This window comes from Phyllostomus hastatus, unplaced genomic scaffold (genome assembly GCF_019186645.2).
Source record: "Phyllostomus hastatus isolate PE091 unplaced genomic scaffold, TTU_PhHast_1.1 phas_scaffold_114, whole genome shotgun sequence".
Lineage (NCBI taxonomy): Eukaryota > Metazoa > Chordata > Mammalia > Chiroptera > Phyllostomidae > Phyllostomus > Phyllostomus hastatus.
In genome coordinates this window covers 8,136,229-8,158,220 of record NW_025334006.1, presented here as the reverse complement: position 1 = coordinate 8,158,220, position 21,992 = coordinate 8,136,229, and the positions used below count along the sequence as shown (strand labels likewise).

General features: G+C 34.7%; 1 protein-coding gene across 7 annotated transcripts in view; it reads left to right on the top strand.

The window, feature by feature from the left end:
- MKLN1 (muskelin 1) overlaps window positions 1-21,992 on the top strand; it is a 335,011-nt gene that overhangs the window by 260,481 nt on the left and 52,538 nt on the right. For all 7 annotated transcript variants that reach the window (XM_045855614.1, XM_045855612.1, XM_045855615.1 and 4 more), the window contains 4 exons: window positions 2,448-2,560; window positions 9,151-9,363; window positions 17,407-17,628; window positions 20,646-20,775. In XM_045855614.1, the coding sequence (XP_045711570.1) occupies window positions 2,448-2,560; window positions 9,151-9,363; window positions 17,407-17,628; window positions 20,646-20,775 (678 nt within the window). The remainder of the gene's footprint in view (window positions 1-2,447; window positions 2,561-9,150; window positions 9,364-17,406; window positions 17,629-20,645; window positions 20,776-21,992) is intronic.

Here is a 21,992-nt window from a genome sequence, read left to right as displayed (position 1 = left end):
AACAGGGTTAACTGCCTTTGTAGTGATGATGCCTCGGCAAATAATTTTTAAGCCAGATGAAAAATCTTCCAATTTTTCCTGTAAAATTCTACATATCTGGGCATTATTTACTGTGAATCATTTCGAAAACAGAATGTTACTTAACTAATGATAACGGGTTGTTTTACAGTTCTGAGATATGATAATTTTTAATAGTTCAATTGCCATTGTTTCACATTTGTACTGAGCCTAAAGTATTCTAGGTACCTATTTAAACATGGAATCAGGTACAATAATACTTTTTTTTATTACAACTGTAGCACTTAATAACTACAAATATTTCTTATTTCTGTACATTTTAAAGCAGGGGTATCAAACTCATTTTTACCAGGGGACACATCACCCTCGCAGTTGCCTTCAAAGGGCCAGATGTAATTTTAGGACTGTATAAATGTAACTACTTCTGAACAGTGAAGCGAGAGCTCGGCGCTGCCACTGGGTAGAAACAAGGTTCCAGGCTGGATAAAACAAAGTGGAGGGTGGGATTCAGCCCAAGGACTTTGTGTTTGCCAGCTGTGTTTTAAAGGAATAAATGCTATTTATACTTGACAGCTTTTAGGATGTTTTCATGTAGCTGATATCTGAAGAACTTCACCACAGCACTGAGAATTTTATAAATAAAGAAACTACGAAGCAGTGAGGTTAAGTGACTTGTTGTTGAGTTAGCACAAGAACGCAGTGCTGTTCCAGTGATCTCTTCTTATCCAGAAGTATTGTTTTGATTTCCCAAGATTCTTGGAGCATAGAATGGGATGTTTCTTAGAAAATTCACTTAAAGTTTGAAATTATATGACAAAAATCTTTTAGAAGACAGCCTAATATTATGAATGACAAGAATTTTCTTAAATGGTGTTACTAGTACTTCCAGGTGCATTTTGAATTGTATGTAACCCTTCATGGTGGGACATAACTTAGATGGCAGTCTCTTCATGTATAGGACTAGGGCATGTCAGTTAGAGAGTAGACATCTTTACAGTTTTCCTGTAATGTCTTATTTAACTTTATTAAAAAATTGCTAGGCTTTATATCACCAGTAGGCATAAAACATTTATTTACAAAAAGGGAAAATAGTTGAAGAAAGTAAAGTCACTCATATTATATAATAAAGAGGAGTGGGATATGCACATTGTGATGTGTAAAGAGTTTCACTATTCACTAAGCAAGAAATCAGGTGGTTTTTTTTTTAAGATTTTAATTATTTCAAAGATCTGTATATTTATTTATTTTAGGACAGAAGGGAAGGAAGGGAGAAAGGGAGAGAAACCTCAGTGTGTGGTTGCCTTTTACACCCCCTCTCCCCCACCCTGGGACCTGGCCCTCAACCCAGGCACATGCCCTGACTGGGAATCGAATGGGTGACCCTCCAGTTTGCAGGCTGGCACTCAGTCCACTGAGCCACACCAGCCAGGGCAAGACATCGGTGTTATCACAGGATAAAGTCCATGGGTAAAATGGATATTTCAGAGTTAGAAGACACCAAATTCTCAAGATAACCTGCAGTGATTTAAAGGTTGATTATGAGGAGTTAAATCTACTACAATATATACAAACACACACATATATGTGGAAAATATTCCCCCAGTTTCCATTGGAATATCAAGGCATGTGCATTACTATATTTTTAAGATATCTAACTTTAACTGCCAGTCAATTATTATTTTTAGTATTGCATTAGAAAGAAAGAAATTTTAATGTGATTTTTGCCCCCAGAAATAGCTAGATGTCTTGCTGTGACTGGTGTGGCTCAGTGGGTTGGGCATTGTCCCGAAAACTGAAAAGGTCACCAGTTCGATTCTGGGTGAAGGCACATGCCTGGGTTGCAGGCCAGGTCCCTAGTTGGGGGTGTGCAGGAAGCAGCTGATCTATATTTCTCTCGCACATCGATGTTTCTCCCCCTCACTTTCTTCCTTCCTTCTCCTCTCTTTAGAAACATAAATAAATAAAATATTTTTTTAAAGAAAAATAGATGTCTTTATATTTTATACTATATATTTCTCTGAGATTTCTTTTTTTCTCTTTTTTTATGTAGCCTGAAGCTGCATTATTAATATAGTAAATGTAAATTTTTGTGGCCAAACAGAAACTCCTAAACTGGCTGCATATCAATTTCACCCTGGATACTTTAACAATACAGACTCTTTTTACCTACAGAATCGGAATCTAGGGAATACCTCCTCATTAGCTGTATTTTTATAAATCTCTCCAAGTAGTGTTCTGCAGCAGTCTTTCTATATACTTGCGTTTAGGAAATACTAGTCTAGAAACATTATGAAATATTATCAGTTTAATAGTTTTAAGTTTATTTACATGTACCTTCTTAAATGATCTTAGAGACAACTGGATAGGTCTGGGTGCCTAGACTTATATTTTGTCTTTATCTTTTCACATATATTTTCTAATTTTCATAGAGACCGTTTATTTGTTTGGTGGCTGGGATGGAACACAAGATCTTGCTGACTTCTGGGCGTACAGTGTGAAGGAGAACCAGTGGACATGTATCTCTAGAGACACTGAGAAAGAGGCAAGTTCTCAGAATTTTCATCCGTCTGTATTGCAGTAGGGGTGTGGGTGTATGCTTCTTTTTCCGGATGATTTGTATTCTTTTCTAATATCCATCAGCAGTGATAGCAGGAGAATTGGTGGTGAACAAGTTTGGCTTAAGTGCTTTTGCATTCCAGCTTTTATACCTGGTTGTACATGAACAAATCTATCTTACAGAGATAAATAGAAGTGGGTATCAAATATCATTTAGTTTTTACTACTTTATAACTGTTTAATGTAGAGGTGGTAGGTGTTCCTATAACCTCTACTCTTTATTTCAAGCATTCATCTTATTTTGAGTTCCTCTGGAAAATTGTGCTTTGGATGTCTTCATTTTCTCACTATTTTGGTCCCTCTATATTTGATCGAATATCAGTTTTTCAAATGCTATATTTTATTTTTAACTAAAATTATACATATGTATTTGTGTCTATCTGTTGATATATGTATCTGTAAAGCATATCCATAGTGAATAAAATGGCTTGGATTTATGGCTTTGTACATAATTATACACTGGTATAAAGCAAAAATTCAGATTTTTACAAATTTTTATAGAATTTCTAATTGTATCCTTTATCTAAGATGTGCCAGATTACAAGGTTAAAAATAAACTGTTAACAAAACAGTAGGAGCTGCAAATGAAAAGTGGCAGAAAAAGACCTAATTTAATCTAGGAAGGCCATTTCAAAAAGATCTGGTGCTATGTCTTTAATCCCAGGAAACTTAAGCAAATTCTTGGCTATTCATGTGTTCCATTGATTTACCATTCTTATCTTTCCAAATGTATCTTAAAATTCTGATTTCTATATATTATCCCTGTAAAAGTGTGAAAAATGGCCTTCATCTTTTCGTATGAATGAAAGTATCATTTTCTGAAATGATTTATTTCTATCCTCAACAAAAAGAGACACCTAAAAAAATACTTAACTTTTTTCTCTTAAACTATTTTAAAGGTAGGTTGATTGCACCTGTAATTATTCTTATAGTAAGTCTAGGATTTATCCTGAAACTCTCCCTCTTACTAATAGAGTGTATCTCTAATAAGTGCCTAAGTTCCAACAGTTCTGGCACCCAGTATTGCATTTCACATGTCTTTTCCTCTCTGTCTCTTTGGCATTAATTCCAATTTTGTGATTTCTTTCTTCAACATTTTTGCCTGTTGCTGGTCCCCAGATCTATTTTCATTTATTAGCACAGTCTTTAAGATAAAATTATCTGGCCACGTGGCATCTGCTCAAAGCCTATGTTTAGCTTCCATTTCTGTTATCTATATTTTATTTCATTCAAAACTTTAAAAAACTTTATTGGCATATACTAATAAGCATTTATTTTACTCAGGAGTTTACAGATTGACTGGGTCATTCTTTGGGTTTTGACTGGCTTGCTGATATATCAGGAGTCAGCTTGCTGTCGGCTAGTGCAGTACAGCTTCAGCTGGGATTACCTGGCTTTGTTCTTCGTGGCTCCTCACGCCTGTTGGCTAGCTGAGACTTGTTCTCATGTCAAGGGCAGAGCTGCAAAGGGGATGAAGCAGACATGAGTATGCCACCAAATTTGTTTTTGTCCCATTGGCCGGAGGAACTCAGGTGACCCAGTCCAGAGTCACTGTATGATGAGGAGCACTACTATCTAAGGGAATTCAGAATAACAACAGTAACCAGAATGATTAAGCAGTTTATCTACCTTATTCCTTTTTCTTAGAGTAAAAACTTCAAATTTCTCATCATGATTTTGTCCTTATTGACCTTCTAGCCTCATCTCCAGACTATGTGCCAGCCGTACATACTGTATTTGCTTTTCACCTGTGTCCTTTGGCAATTGTTTTTTTCTTTGTTTGGAATTAACAGGGTGTCCTTCTCCCATTACCCAGCTTTTACCTTACCTAGTAAATGACTTTATTTTTAAAAACTTGTTCAAACGTCACTTCCTCTGTGAAGTGTTCTTGAGGTCTCCATGAAGAATTAGAAGCTTTTTTTTTTTTTTTTTTTTGGTATGCTCATTTAACACCTTATATTCCATACATGGGTTACTATAATGATTGGTTTACATTCCTGTTTTCCTACCTAGACTCTGAATTCCTTAAGGCAGAAATCATGTGCTTACTCTTTAGTGAGTAAGTAGGTGATAGAAGTTCAGTGAAAAGTTAATGCTAGAGTAAAACAAAGGACTGAGAAATATAAAATTCAGGAGAGTGGCTGCTTGGCTTGAAAAGAGGTTGGTTTACACAGGACCTCAAAGGTAATATTAATGTTCTACTTTTGAAGCTGGGCATGAGTATTATTTTTTTATACCACTTTATATATGTTATTAGTGATATTTAGAATGCAGTTAATAATTATTTAAAACTAACCCTGGAAAAATTCAGATTGTTTTGACAAGAACACTGTGTCTGTTATTTTGAAGTCAATAGGTATAAGTGGGAACCTAGTGTCGGAGTGCAGATTTATTATAGTTTATTATTACCTTCTTCATATAGACACCAAAAAACCTTTTGTTGATCTGTCTATGAATTGAATTGTGATATATGGCTGTAGCAGAAATGCTCATTTCTTCCAGAATTAAACAGTTAACATTCCATTATCTAATTTTATTTTCTATACCAGTGAGTGCAAGTTACTGTTTGATGATTCCCCAGGACATGTATTTTCAAAATACGATGCATAATTAAAAAGCAAAATTAATATAAATCACTTAAGTTAAATATGTATCTAATAACACATTTAAGAGATTGAAAGAATAGGGTGACTCAGCTCTTAAAGAGAATAATTATTTTTATTTATGTATTTTTAAATAATTTTTTAGACTTTATTTTTAGAGCGAAGGGAAGGAAGGGAGAAAGAAAGGGAGAGAAAAGTCAATGTGTGGGAGCTACATAGATTGGTTGCCTCTCACATGCCCCCCACTGGGGACCGGGCCTGAAACCCAGGCAGTGTGTCCTGACTGGGAATTGAACTGGCGACCTTTCAGTTTTCAAGCTGGCAGTCAATCCACTGAGGCATACCAGCCAGAGTGAAAGTAGTTATTTTAAATGTTCAAGATGATATGCAAGTAAGTTTTTATAGGTTCAAAAATCTCTTTTTCTTTAGTTTTGCATTTTTATAAATCTCTTTAATGTCTGACTTAGTGGAAAACTAGATCTTCATATCTGCTGCCACACTTAATCTCTTGTGACATATTGTTTTGTGTGAAATATATGAAGAAAATTGGACCTCACATAGATACGTTTTTGGAAAGGAAAGTAGTGTTTTAATATCCTCTTTTATATAATTACACAAAATATACTGGGATCAATTTATTAAGAACATCCACGACCCTCTACCCTGAAAATTCCAGGAGTGCTGCAAGATATTAAAGAAAACTGACATAAATGGAGATTTAACTATGTTCATGGATTACAAGACAATATTAAGACATCAGTTCTCTCCAGATTGATTTATAGATCATCACATTCCCAATCATAATCCCAACAGTTTTAGAAATTAACAATATGATTCTAAGACTTTTCTGCACATGTAAAAGACCTAGAAGAATCAGAATAATTTTTTTAAAAAAGAATAGAGAGGTATTATATTACCTGACCTCAAGGAATGTCATATTGGTATATGAACAAGCCAAAAGATAATGGAACAGAATAAAGTGTCCAGAAAGAGACATATATGATCAATTAATTTTTGACAAAGGTCAGTGGGGAACAAGATAGGGAGCAACCAGAACTCTCAAACATTTCTGACAGGAATATGATATAAAAAAAGAACATGTATAATTATCTAAAAAGACTATTGAAATGCTACTCAGAAGCCCCATAAGCTAACATTTTATATTCTATTACATTAAAACACATTGTTCTGTCTTGTTCTTTGAATGGATCTATTATCTATTTTTTTTTACCCATGTGTTGGTCATTTGAAAAATACTGGTTCCCTGAGTTATGCACATCTTCTATATCTTCATGTATTTTATATGCAATATCTAAAAATAATATGTTTGCTAATATCATTATAAACCTCATTGGAAAAGTTTTTAAGTGTTGGGGAGGTGTCAAGGTCACAATGGTGGGTAGGAGTTTCTCTCTATTCCTAGTTTGCTGTAAGTTTTTCCTCCTGAATGTGTTGAATTTTATCAAATGCTTTTTCTATATATTTTGACATAATCATGTTTTTCCCCTTTAATTCTGTTAAGGAGATGAATTAACTTGATTGATTTTCCAATGTAAAGTCAACTTTACACTCCTGAGATATAAACCCTTTAGTTATAAAATCTTTTTTATATCCTGCTGCATTCTACTTGATAATATATTGTTAAAAAGTAGTTTTGTGTCTTTGTGCATGAGGTATACTAGCTGCCTGTATATTATTTCTCCTCCTTCTCCTTTTGTTGTTGTTACTATTGTTGCTACTATTGTTGTTACTTCGTTTCACTGTTATGTTGTCCTCATAAAATAAATTAGGAATGGAATAGAATATAGATTTAAAATGGAAGCTTTTTTTCCTTTTCTGTTGTCTGAAAAATTTTGTGTAAATTTGGTATTATTTCTTCCTTAAGTGTTTGATAAAATTTACCATTCTAGATATGTGGGACTAGTTTATTCTCTGTGGGAAGATTATAAATTATTAATTATCTGTGGAAAGGTTTTAAATTATGAATTCAATTTTTCAGTAGATATAAGTGACTTCCAATTTTCTCCTTCCCCTTGTGTCAGTTTTGGTAAGTTAAATTTTTTCAAGGAATATGTCTTTTTACCTACATTGTCAGATTTTACCTATGTTTTTTATAATAGGACCTATTTCTTTTTAACTTCGAGTGAGCCCATCCATAGTGATAGTCCTGCTTTCATTTCTAATATTGGCTGTTTGTATTTTCTCTTTTTAAAAAGTCTTACTAATGGTTTATAATTTTGTAATTTTGTCCATTTCCTATTCTGTTGATTCCTATTATTATTATTATTATTATTATTATTATTATTATTACTTAGTTTGTAAATGCTCAACATTTTAATAGCACTCATGCTAATTAAGATGAAGCAAGAAGTTCTGTTACTCTCCTAATAAAATTTCAAATTTCATACTCTAGGAAATGTGGCATTGATTTATTATATATTACCCCATCTTTATTTTTGAGATTATTTAATTATGAAAGAAACTCTTTCCCAAGTAAAAATTTTCACCTTATCTACTATTTTTCTTGACACAAATCTTTAAAAATAAGTTTTAAAGTAGTAATTAGTATGAATACTAAAATGCAGATTTATATCAACTTAATATCTGCGTTAATAACACTAGTGTCGAATTGTCCTTTATTCCTTATACCTTTACTGCTTCGTTTAATCTCAGTAGTAATGGTAGATTACTCTTCTTGTATATCCCACTCTAGAAACCTATAATAGTTCTTTATTGCTTGCAAGATTATATCTAGTCTTCTTTGTCAGTCATTCACCAAGATTTCTATTTCCACCTTGTACTTCAACTCTGTTATTTCTGCAACAGGAATTCTTTATCTCAGTTATAACCACACACATTTAATAAGTATATTTTTGTTTTTGTTTCTCTTCTGGAAAAAACAATCTGGAATAGTGGAAAGAACCCAGATTTTGCCTTGGTTACCCTGGGGCTTAGATTCTCTATCTTACTTTCTGGTTTTGTGACTGTTTACAGATTACTTAAGCTCTATGAAATGGTGATAGTATTTCCTTATCGAGTTGTCATATAGATTAAATGAAATATACACACACATACATACATAGTAATAATATAAACAGAATTTAGGAGATAGTTAAGAAATATTAGTTTTGTTTCCTTTTAATTCAGTCCTACTGATTAGTTTTTTTTTTCTTCATGGACTTTATTTTTGGTTTATACTACAATAATTTTTATTTTTTATTCAGTCCTATGATACAAGTGATCTCACCTAATTTTTGTTACTAGTATGCTGTTCTTCATATTGCTCCCTAGTTGGGTTATTTATTCAGTCAGGAGAGTCAGTTGTTTGTAATATAAAGGAGAGATGAAGAAGTCAGAGACTTGGATTCTCATTCTGCTTCTGTCACTAGCTTACTGGCTTTCAGGAGGATGCCTTTTGTCTTTTGTCTTATAGTTCCTCATCTTTAAAAGGAGATGTTTAAACTAGAGATTTTATGAAGATTCCTTCTAGTTACGAAATTCAGTGGTTCTAGATATTCTTGGAGTGCCTGTCTTGTGCTAGATTCTGATGAAAAATGTTTTAAAAGACCAAATATGTCTTTAAGTAGATTGATGTACAATAGAGAATTAAACTTTGCACAAATGACTAAAATGCAGTGGAGTATATAATAGAAGCCATATAATTGTTATGAACAAAATACCACAGGGTACAGAATAGTTCATCTCATCTTTCCTGGTAGATTTTAAGCATTTCTGAGGTAAGCTTTGTATCTTCTACTGCCACTTTTGCTTTCCTTGAGATTTAAGCTTAGTGTTGGACTTACATTAGTTGACTTGCTATGAGTTTCTGAGCAAAGCTTGTAATGAAAGTCAACAAAAAGGGGCATTTAATTTCATTTTGTTATTTGTTCTCTGAATTTTTTTTTCTCCACAGAATGGTCCTAGTGCCAGATCATGTCATAAAATGTGCATTGACATTCAACGAAGGCAAATCTACACGTTGGGCCGTTATTTGGATTCCTCTGTGAGGAACAGCAAATCTCTGAAGAGTGACTTTTATCGCTATGACATTGACACTAACACATGGATGTTACTCAGTGAGGATACCGCTGCTGACGGAGGGCCGAAGTTGGTGTTTGATCATCAGGTTTGGTGCCCAGATAAATATATGGTAGAATTACTTAGTGCTTAGTAACTCTTGCCGGTAGAGTTTATTTCACGTGTTACACTGATTTGTTTCATAGCCATTTCTATTACAAATTCCTGTGACAGATGATAAAAATAAATTGTTTCAATAGGTATAAAGTTATTCTTTAAAGTTTTTTGCCCTTGTTTAGTGCAGGATAAAATACTAAGATCTCAGGACACAAATATGAATTTATAAAAGCGTTAGAGAGTAGACAGAGCAACACACATGAAGAAAAACAAATTTCATTTTATAATAAATATCTATGAATCATAACAATAACAGTTTTCCCTTTTAAAACTTTTTATTCTGTATTCCTGGAAGAAATGTAAAATTACTTTATAGTGAGTTCAGGAATTTGAAATCTAGAGCTTTTCTTTCAATTTGAGTGAGATATATTTACCTTTGTATATAATCACAAATATTGATAAAACTGTTAGGAATTTGACATAAACTAGATAAAGTTTAAGTTCAGCACCAATAGAAATCATACAGTGATGCTGTAGACAAGAAGACTACACATAGCAATATTGTAAGCCATTTTAATATTAATATACATGTAGGTCTCATCATCATCTCCATCAGTGTCATTACCATTATTATCTGTATTTGAATACTGACTCCATAGCAGTTCATGGTAGTTCAATACCTCAAACAAAACAGTAATCCCTTCAAATTCTATAGGCAGTTTTACTTGGTTCAACTCATGTCCAAAGGTTTTTGGGGGGTATGGAGAAGAAAAAGACTTTTAAAAAAATCCACAACATCATAATGATGGACATAGTATTAGCTAGTACTTGAGGAATGAGAGGCGGTGCTAGATGTATGAGAGAATCTAAGTTAGGCCTATTTAACCTCCTATCTTATATGCAAGTGAAACTCAAGTCTTTTATTTATTATTTCTTTACATATTTTTGTTAATTCTTTGCTTTAAAAGTATTGTAGTGCTATGTTTATATTAACAAGTAGTTGTGATAAGAGAATGGTAAGGAAAAGAGGAATGGATTATATGCCTATCAAGTAAGTGGTGGGTGGAAAATCAAAAACATTAGTCTTCAAAGTACTCCCCAGATTGAATTTGGAACATCTGCTGGCTCTACATAACTGAGCTCTGCAAAGCTTTGCACTTCCCTGCTGACATTCTCAGTGTTTTCATGTGGAAAATAAAACTCCAAAAAAAGTTTGGCTGGTTCTGATATTTTAAAAACAGAACATCAGCAGATAACATTGTGAGGGAAACAATTTATTTTCTTGCTTTCAACTGGTTACAAATTTTTTTTTTTTTTACAAAAGATGCCTATGTCTTTCTTTTTAACAAGTTGAAAAAGAATAACATAGAGGTAGTCTGAGTACAAATATATTGCCCTGTGTATGGTCTTTGCTTCTCTTGACCTTGATAAAATAGAATGTTCCCTGGAAGCTAGGTTCTGTTAAATGTTTGATTTTCAGCTGATTAGATGTTATAACAGAACACTGGGGACAAAGAAACCAGGATTTCAGTCCTAATTCAGCTGACAACTAGCTCTGTGACCTTGTGTTATCCGTGTAAGCCTCCATTTTCTATTCTGTTTCATGCAAATAAACCTATAAGTTGGAACTTCAAAAATCCCATGGGGTTGTTCATGACACTAAGATTTGACACTTACTGTTCAAATTAGAAAAGAACGTGAGAATGCTAGAGTCATGAAGACATGTTTAAAAGTTACTTTGCCATTTTAAATTTAGTGAAAAAATTTAAAGACTTTTGGATTTATTAAAAATACAGTGGCAGCTTAGTTCTGAAGCTTTGGATGTTGTTGCTTTGTGTGACTTTCAGGAACAATGAGAAGCAAACCAAAAAAGATTTATAAAAAAACACAAGGCACATATTCAGCAAAACCAGGAGCCAAAGAAAACCCATAACTCCCAATTTCTTGTAAGTTTAGCCAAAAACAACTGAAATACCCATACATAACCTGTATTGAAGCCTACAGCAGTGTGGTAGGGAACTGGGAATGCAGAGGAGATGAGCAGAGGCACATTTTAGTGGGAAGTGTTAGGAGCAGAGCAAAAAGTTGAACCCAAGGCAGCCTCTGGAGGAGTCAGAGAGATAGGAAGCACCCAGAAAGTCCCAGATGTAGTAGATGTCAGAAAGCACCATCTTTGAAAAGTACGAGAAACACCAAGACAGCTGGGGACAGTGACTCCTTTTGCAATATCCAGTGAAGAAATTGGGGAAGCTCAAGTCTTGTGATAGAAGCCCACCGCCAACCCAGGTGAGGGTTCGTAGAGTTAAGGAAGATGTGACTTCACAGATGCACTATAGTTTGAAGAAGTCATTTAACTCAGTAGCAACAGAGGAGGGTTTCCTTGAACAAGAACATCACCCTTTCATAGGAACCTTCTGTTATTTGGTCCAGGGAAATTTAACTTTAAAGGAGTTGCATTTAAATATGAAAATCTACAAAACAATAAACACCAAATCTTTAAAGAGGTACTCTACAGGACATATGGAAGTTCCAGCCAAGATGGAGGTGTAGGTAGAGACCCTTCACTTCCTTGCACAACTAAAAGGAGGATAACAACCAATCTGAAATCAATAAGCAACAAAAAGTGCCAAAAAATCAAACTGCATGGAACTGCAACAACAAAGGAATTAAAGAAAAAAATCAACCAGAACAAGACCAGTAAGGCCACGGACCACTCAGACTGACTTGGAAAAAGTACTGTGGTGCGGCAGACCTTGGGGTCAGGGCTGGCTGTGGAACTCAGACCTTGGGGTCAAGGCTGGCTACAGAGCTCAGCGGGCTGCGTGGGAGGGGCTGGCTTAAGGGAACTCAGAGGTGGCTGTGGGCTATGGCTGGGGTTGCCTTGGTAGGAGAAGCTCCCAGTCTCACACAAGTCCATGGGAAAGTGCTCTAGAGACAAGCAGGCTAGCAGCACCATTCCCTCTCTGGCTCCTCCCCCACAGGCAGTGCCACAGTGCAGCAAGGAGGGTTGCCCTGCTTAGGTGAATACCTAAGGCCCTCCCCCCTTACAGCCCATCAGCTGCACCAAGACAAAGGTATGGCCCAAATGAAAGAACAGACTAAAGCCTCAGAAAGAGATCTAAGCAAGGAGGAGATTGCCAACCTATCTGATGGAGAATTTAAAGCCCTGGTAATCAAAATGCTCACAGATCTGATTGAACTTGATCAAAAAATGAAAAAACAAATGAAGGATACCCAAAGTGAAATAAAGCAGAATGTTTAGGGAACCAATAGTAACGGGAAGGAAACCAGGATTCAAAGCAGTGATTTGGAAGAAAAGGAAAAAAGAAACATCTATCCAGATCAAAATGAAGAAATAAGAATTTGAAAAAGTGAAGAGACTCTTAACAAACCTCTGGGACAACCTGAAATGCTCCAATATCCAACTTATAGGGGTGCCAGAAGGAGAAAAGGAGGGCCAAGAAATTGAAAACTTATTTCAACAAATAATGAAGGAAAATTTCCCCAATCTGGTGAAGGAAATAGAATTCCAGGAAGCCCAGGAAGTCCAGAGAATTCCAAAGAAGTTGGACCCAAAGAGGAACACACCAAGGCACATCCCCATTAAGTTACCCAAAATTAAAGATAAGGAGAGAATCTTAAAAGCAGCAAGAGGGAAGGAGAGAGTTACCTACAAAGGAGTTCCCATAAGGCTATCAGCTGATTTGTCAAAAGAGACCTTGCCGGCAAGAAGGGGCTGGAAAGAAGTATTTGAAGTCATAAAAGGCAAGGACCTACATCCAAGATTACTCTACCCAGCAGAGCTGTCATTTAGAATGGAAGGGCAGATAAAGTGCTTCCCAGATAAAGTCAAGTTAAAGGAGTTCATCATCACCAAGCCCTTATTATATGAAATGTTAAAGGGATTTATCTAAGAAACTGAAAAAGATCAAAACTATGAACAGTAGAATGACAACAAACTCACAACTATATCAACAAATGAACCTAAAAGAACAGAAAAGCAACGAGAACAAAAACTAAGCAAACAACCAGAACAGGAACAGAATCAGAGATATGGACATCACATGGAAGGATTTCAGCAGGGAGGAGGAAGGGAGGAATAGGGAGAAAAGGTACAGGGAAGAAGCAGCATGGTTAGTAGGCATAAGGTAGACGGGGAGAAAATAAAAAAAATGGCATGGGAAACAGGATTCAACTTACATGTACAACCCATGGACGTGAACTAAGGGGGTAGAATGCTGGAGGGTTGGGGGGCAGGGCATAGGGGGGATAGAGGGGGAAAAATTGGGAAAACTGTAATAGCATAGTCAATAAAAATATTTTTTATAAAAAGGACACATGGAGAAAACCAAGTGGGGGTGGAAACAAGGGAGGGAGGTAGGTTTGGCTGGGTCAGGGGGAGTGGTGGGGGGTAAGCACAGACAACTGTAAATGAACAATAATAAAATAATTTTTAAAGAAAAGAAATAAAGAGGTACTCTAAAGAAAAACAATAAGATAAACAGCAAAACTTTTCTTCAGACAGCAGTAGATGAAAATTATATTCCAGTATCCAAACATGAATTAAATGATTTAATGGAAGCTTGAAACTCTGAAGAAAACGACAATGCATCAATTCAGGAATGCAGATGAGATGACCAAATAATAGGAGCAGGTGAAACTGGGCCTGGTAAAACTCAGGAAAGAAATTGAAGAAAGACATAGTAACACTTTTAGCAATGACGACTGATCTCCATGGAGCATAATCAAGAATGGATAAGGGTAATTATAGCATGGAAATAAGAACAGATAATAAGTAATTAAAGATTTAAAAAAGAATTAGCCAGAAAATTACAGATCAAGAAGACAGGCAAAAGTGAGCCAACATACTTGTAATTGGAGACATTCAATACAAAAGCCAAAACAATGGAACAATTGATTATTTATAAATAAAATTCAAGAAGACTTTCCTGAACAAAGAAGTGTATTTTATATTTCAAAAGGTGTGCTGTATTCAGGGAAAACTGAACTAGGCATTCAGCTGTAAGACATATGTTAGTAACATTGGATTTCAAATATAAAGGCCATTTTGGGGGCAACTAGACAAAATGATCAAGTTACCTGTAAGAGAGAGAAAATGAGACTGATATCAGATGTCTCTACAGCTACATTCAGTGCCAGGAAACAGTAGAGCAACATCTAGAAGGTATTCAGAAAAAGAGAGTGCGAGGCAAGGATTTTATATGTAGACAAACTGCCCTTCAAGTATGACTACTTTTTGCAGAAATTACTAGAAAAAATATGAGCTAGCCAAAGAATGGCAGGAGAAACTTCAGAGAAAACATTGGAGATCTCAGCTTACTGACATTCTCCCTGGGCCAGTGTGCATCACTGGCAGGCTGAACAAGAGAATACATTAGTAATAGTGTTGAAAAACAAGAAAGAATGCCCCTGGAGAACTTAAAAAAAACAACAACAAAAACAAATGGGTAAAATTCCTTTAAGGTAGAAAGCAGACAAAATCAGATCCAACTGGAAAAAACTGGAGCCTGTAAGATAGCAGCCACATGAGCCTCAAAGTTTATATAGCTGGGGCAAAAAGTAGATGATCAGTGGGAGACTGAACAGCAGAACGTTCTTCAGTTTGACTGAGTAGCACTTAACTGTGATCATTGTTCATAGGTCAAGGGTTGAGTGTGGGCATTGGAGCTGCAAAGAGCAATACTCCCAAGGGCACTGGAGAGCAGCTGTGGCACCCTTCATAGCATCACATCTCATTTCTTCCCATCCAGCCCCTTTAAGCAGGCTATTGTGTTTGCAACAGGCAGATGACTAGAGATTCTCAGATGCAAAAAGGACTAGAACAACAACCAAAAAATCAAAATATTTGAATATAATTAATGCCATCAGAAAGATGCTGAACTCAACAAACTAAGAATTGACAAAGAAAAACTAGTATAAACTGAAGAATCCTTTAAGATAAGTTTAAGTGATATTTTTAGAGTAATTCAGTGGATATTGCATTCATTAAAAATACGTGCCTAGAAAAATGACAAAGATTTTTTTAATCTTAGCAAATTAATTGGGAAGCAGAATGAACACACTCACCTCTAAGTGGTTACTAAATTAGTTGAAATTTTGAGAGAAAAGAAACAGAGAAAAGGTCCTGAAGTTTCAACGCCACCTAATAAGAGTTCTAGAAGAGAATGCAGACCAAACAAAAAAAAAACCCCCAAAACCCAAACAAACTCAAAGTAAAAATGAAGAAAACTCCAAGAAAGACAGTTTTCAGAACAGAGGGAACACCAGGCACAGATCAAGATGAATGAAAAAGAATATCCCTGCCTAGATACTTCCATAATGAAATTTCCGAACCAAGGATTAAGAGAAAATCCTAAAAGCCTCAGAGAGAAAACTGGTTACCTTTGTAGGCAAACAAATGAGAACAGGCACATTGAAATTATCCCCAAAAGGAAAGAGAAAATCCCTTTGTAGCCGTATAAAGACCTATAGGGGCCAGATAACCATAGAAAACCTGATAAGACATAGATTGACCAAAATTAGTATGACTCTATGAATTTATGAAAATGTAAATTGGCTTCCATGATATAAGTCCCTTGGGATTTTCAGCATGATCCCCAGTGTTTGCAGAGATTGGAGCCTTAAGTACTTAGGACAGGGTGATAAGACCCAGCTTCAGTGAAGCCCTAGACTGTCATATGTATAGTAGGTGATTGGGGCCCTACTGAGTTGTCTTCAGAAATGCATGGATTGCTTTTAATGATAGGATTATTGAAGATTAAAGAGTAGGAACACATCCTTTGGAGGGCCAGGGTCATGAAAACTTTCTCAGTTTTGCAATCATATTCACCAAGATTTCACCTTTGAGGTATAGTAAATTTTTATCTTAATTTATGAAAATTGCCAGAAACCTGGGTAGTAGTAGCAAGTGAGTAGATCTTTTTGATGGTGGGTAAAGATTAGGATGTGCTACAGTTTTTTCTTGGAATTGACTGGGGTGACATTGGTTAAAATCTTTTCAGTGTTTATATAAAAACCAAGGTTTGCGATTGTTTAAAAAGCTTTTTATTAAAAACAATACAAAAATAAATAGCAGAAGTAATTTGATGGGAGGAGAGAATTGAACATACAGTGACTAGTATTTGTGCTTTAGCAAAATAATGTTTTGTGTATACAGTTTTTTTCTTTAAATATAAATGCCACTTGTATTCATTGTCAATTTCCAACCTGGACGTACATATTCCTTGAAATAAATTTAATTCTTATTTATTATCTTTTGACAAATGACTTTTTCCTGATATTTTTGTGAAAACTATAATCTTGAGTTGAAAGAATAAAGAATTAAGGTTGGCTTTTGAACATGAGTTACATAACATACCTCAAAGAAAATTAAATTTATAGTATTGTGTTAAAAGAAGACAAGGTTCATCACACCATAGATGTCAGTCTGGAGACTGATTGCTTTAAATGTTTTTTTGTTTGATGTACTCTTTTGTAACATAATTTGAAGAGTTTTGTAAAATAAATGCAAGGAGGTGAGCTTAGTTGCATCACTCATTCACATATCTGCTCTCTTATAAATAGTAGTAGCAAGATGAATAAGATGCTTGCCTAGAACAGAAAGTTTTTATAAGGAGGATTAAAAGGAGTATGTGATCATTGTTTACCCGTAGAGTATGATCTGTATTTACTCTTAGGTTTGAAAGTCAGCACCTCATGTATTTGGTTGATTTGGTAAAAATTACTAATTTCAAGAAAGCATAAAGCTCTTTAACCCAACATATTTTATTCTCAGTGGGAAAGACAGAAATGTGAAAAGGTATTTAGAAATATGCCTGCCAGGTGCTGAGCAGCATTGCATTAAGTGCATATGATAATCAGTGGTGGTACTTAATGTTAATAAGACAAAGTTCAGTTTTTTTGTTTTTGTTTTTTGTTCTTTTTAAAGAATCTAAAACCACTCACATTGTTTTCACTTTAGCACATATGACAGGAACAGTCTAAAACTATTCAATCTGTTGTCTTGTTCTGATAGATGTGTATGGACTCCGAAAAACATATGATCTACACTTTTGGTGGTAGAATTTTGACGTGTAATGGCAGCGTAGACGACAGCAGAGCCAGTGAACCACAATTCAGTGGGTTGTTTGCTTTCAACTGTCAGTGTCAGACCTGGAAGCTTCTTCGAGAGGACTCCTGTAATGCTGGGCCTGAGGATATCCAGTCTCGGATAGGACACTGCATGCTCTTTCACTCGGTAAGAATATTCTCTACATTGTGTTATGTTATTTTGTCTTATATATCTCAGTAGGAAAAGAAATGGTGAAATTAATTCCTCAGTAAGAGATCAAAACTTTTTATTAGAAATAAACAATCAGTGTTAGTAATGATAGACAAAAATAAAACTCTTTAACAGTGATCTGTTAGCTAATTGAAAGTATTTCCCATCAACTTAGTAATTCCAAAATAGTTATCACTTGGATACTAATCTAGGCATTTTTATGACCAACTTCACTGCTTATATAGATATTGTAGCTATTTCTATTTATTTATTTCTCTTAGTACCTAGAAGATAAATTTTCTTATCTGTTCTTATTTTCCACTCTGCTCTTCTTCATTAAATGCACATAATTAAGAATTGACTTTATAGAATGAAATTAAAATTTATCAGCAAAACCAACATAGACATTGTATTAACCTTTTCAGATGTTACAGTGAAAACTTGGACTTCTTTCTGTGGACATAACTTGAAAAACATATTATGGAATATTTTAAACATACCAAAGTAGGGAGAAAAGTATAATAAATTCCTGTATAATAAAAGTATAATAAATTCCTGGGAGAAAAGTACTCATCAGTTTCAGCTGTTACCAGTATTCTACTGTTTATTTTTCATATATTTACCCCACTTGTATTTCATTTATTTTTTGATGTTTCTTTGAATTTTAAGTTTATTCTTAAATTTTCTTGTGCTAGTGGGGTATATTAAAGCAAATCCCAAACACTATTTTTATACCTTGTAAATACTGTATGTCACTAATAGCTAAGGACTTTTAAAACTCATCATTGTAATACCATTATAAGACCTAACCAAAATAAAAGCAATTTCTTAATATCTTTTAATACATAGAATTTTTCTGAAATACTGAAAAATACCTTTCATAGTTGGTTTATTCAAGTTTATTCATATTTGGTTTATTCAAAAGCAGTCTGTATTATGCCCTGGCTGCTGTGGCTCAGTGGATTGAGTGCCGGCCTGCAAATCAAATGAATGCCGGTTCAATTCATGCCTAGGTTGCAGGCCATGTCAGGGCACACGCCTAGGTTGCAGGGCCAGGTCCCCATGAGGGGGCGTGAAAGAGGCAACCACACACTGATATTTCTCTCCCCCTCTTTCTCCCTCCCTTTCCACCTCTTTAACAATAAATAAAATCTTTTCTTAAAAAAGTCTTTATTACATTTGGTTGTAATGTCTCTTAAATTTCTTTTAATTCACAATGGTACTCACTGCATTTGTTAACGAAATTTAATCATGCATGCCTTAGAATTTCCTGTATTCTTGATTTGGCCGATTTTACCCTCATATAATGTGATCTTCTATCCATATTTCATGTCAGCTGGTAGTTAAAATCAGAGCTAAAGGTTCTAAAGGCAAAATAAATTTTTTTTAAAGAATTTCTTAGTTACAGTTGACATACATTGTATTAGTTTCAGGTACACAACCCAGTGTTTAGATATTTGCATATCTTGATCACCCTGATAAATCAGTACTTGATTTTGGATTCACTCTTCCTACTGGGGGGAGCAGGGAGTACAAAAGAAGAAGTGTAAGAATACTTCAGAGGTGGTCTGCTTGAAAAATATCAAGAGGCATTTAATGTGGTCATACTTTTACTGATGTTAAAGTTGCTCATTGAATTCAGGTATTATCAGCCTATTTATTAACTATAAAGTTTCCTGTCAACTTTTTACCTAATGGCTCTAGCAGCCATTGATAGTCATTGCCTAGATTTTATTAGGATTTGTCAGATGGTGATTCTCCTAATTGTGTCATTTCTTCTGCATTTATTGACTGTGATTGTATTGTAAAAAACTCACTCCTATTAACTATATGGCTACCCTGATAAGTAAACACACAGGATAGGTTATGAGAATGTTTGATTCTTTTCCTTTATCACTTTTTCATATTGATGAGTTAAGGCTCTAAAGTTAATCAGTGGATTTTTTAAAGTATTATTATGAACTCATTGACTTTTATATATTTGATATGTTTAATACAATGGTGTCATTATTCTTTTTGATACCCATATTTTTCTCTGTCTTTGCCCATTAGGCATGCCCCCCTTCACAATATACCCATGCACACGTATAAGTGCATGGGATTCACACATATGAATCTTTTTTTAGGTAGAGATAAGTTAAATCATGAGTTTATAATGATATATCTAGTTAAAATTAAAGATTATAATTTTTAAATTTAATATCTTTGATTTTGTATTTGTGTATCTTGTAAGTTTAAAATCCTCCTTCCTAATGTCATTATTACATTGCTTGATCTGTCTTATACTTTACCGAATAGCAAAACTAACAACAAAATCACAGAATGCTGTTTAAAATTATTTCTTATTATTTTTCTATTTAGGGTATAGCCCACTAGGAAAGGGTAGTCAAAAACATGAATTAAAATCACTGGAAATATTACTTCTCTGTGTGATGATCTCTGTATGGTCATGTCTTTATATACCAATATGTTTATTCTTTTATTCAAATTTCAGATATATTTTTTTTTTAGTTATTTGTCTTCTAGTTAAATTAAAATATATACCTATTCTAAAGGCAAAGCTGTAAGTCTGGGTTCTTTACAAAAGATCAGGTGTTTATCCCTGTCTTCCTGATCTGTCACTTCTCCAGTAGGTGACTGTGTTTTATTAGTTCTCTTTGTTTCTTTTTGGAGAAAGAAACATACACTTACGTATTACTTTTTCTCCTTTCTCATACAAAGGCACCACCCTGTGTACATTATTCTGCACCTTGACTTTTCACTTTAATAGGATATTCTGGAGATCACCTCTTTGCAATTAGAACCTTTGCCTTTAGAACCTTTAGGTTCAAAGAGAAAGCTGCATTTCTCTTTGTACCATCATAGTACTGCATTGCATGGGATTTGTCATAAAGTTACTTTTATAGAGGCTTATACTTTTAAAAGATCATTCTGAATTTTTCATGGAAGTGATTACTTTCTCTGTCCTTTGCTCCCTTTTTCTTATTTTTCAGAAAAATCGTTGCTTATATGTATTTGGTGGCCAGCGATCGAAGACCTATTTGAATGATTTCTTTAGTTACGACGTGGACTCTGATCACGTAGACATAATATCAGATGGCACCAAGAAAGACTCTGGAATGGGTAAAGGGATTTAATGATTTCTCTCAGGTCTTAATTACTTTATAAGGTAGAAGATTGCAGCCCATTTTCTTTGCATTCTAACCATTCTTCACTCTTTCCCCATTTCTTTAATTGAAGTAATTCTGACTAAGATGAGGAAAACTCTGTAAGCTAAATTATCCAGTTTTATCTGTTTAAAATATATGAATTATCATTACTCCCTTGGAGCAGAAAGACAGTATGTGAATTTTTAAAAGAATTATTTGTGTGCCTATTTTGGGAGGAGGCTTTGCAAGAATTAATGTCCTAAAAACTGTATTATTCTATATTTGCTAATACTTTCCATCTTCTCTTTTTAATATAGTGACATATTATGCACTAGTATAATAGATATGTCTTTGTTCTGAGGGTGGACATGTAATTGGTAATGCCTTTTAAGTTTATAAGCTCAGCATCCAGGAAGTTATTCTCCTAGTAATACAGTGACTGGTTTGCCTGAGATAGTCCCAGTTTTATGCATATTACCCTGGCATAATTACTAATACTACCCCATTTACTCCCAAAAGTATCCTATTTTGGATGATATACATAGTTACCCTACATGGTAATTACTTTACCTGTGACATACACAGAAGAATGGTATTCGGTTAAAGTTTAAAATGCCTAACTCGATCAGTAGGTTAAGAAATTAGACCATCTTGCTTTTCCTTTTAGCTATTATTTATAAAAACAGATTTTTTAATTCTAATCACTGTATTTAGGAGGGAAAACTTGTTTTTTAACAAAAGATAGTGCTGGAGGTAAAAAAAGAAAGTACACATGAAGTAGTTTGCCCTCAGGCCCCTTCTCCCATACTTCCTACTAGCACTTTATTTTCCAGGGGAAAATGGAATGACAGGTTCGGTGGAGGCATAGGGGACAGGGTAGAAAATAGGACAGTTAAACCTATCAGCTGAATAGTGGAGTTTCTGACCATGTCCCTGTTCCCATAATGGCAGGCATATGTCTCCTAGGAAAGACTAGAATCCCCTTCTCTGGAGGAAATATATGACCTCAGAGAAAAGATTTCCAGATACTGTTGTTTTGGAACCCCCTGCCCCACTCCCAGTAAAATGCCAAATCTTGTCACCTAGCCCCCAGCACAATGACTACTTTCACAGCCCAGTCCCCCTGTAGTGTTGCCCATGGTACACATACTGGCAATTAATGTTTTATTTTGTAGCTCTAAATGAACTGTC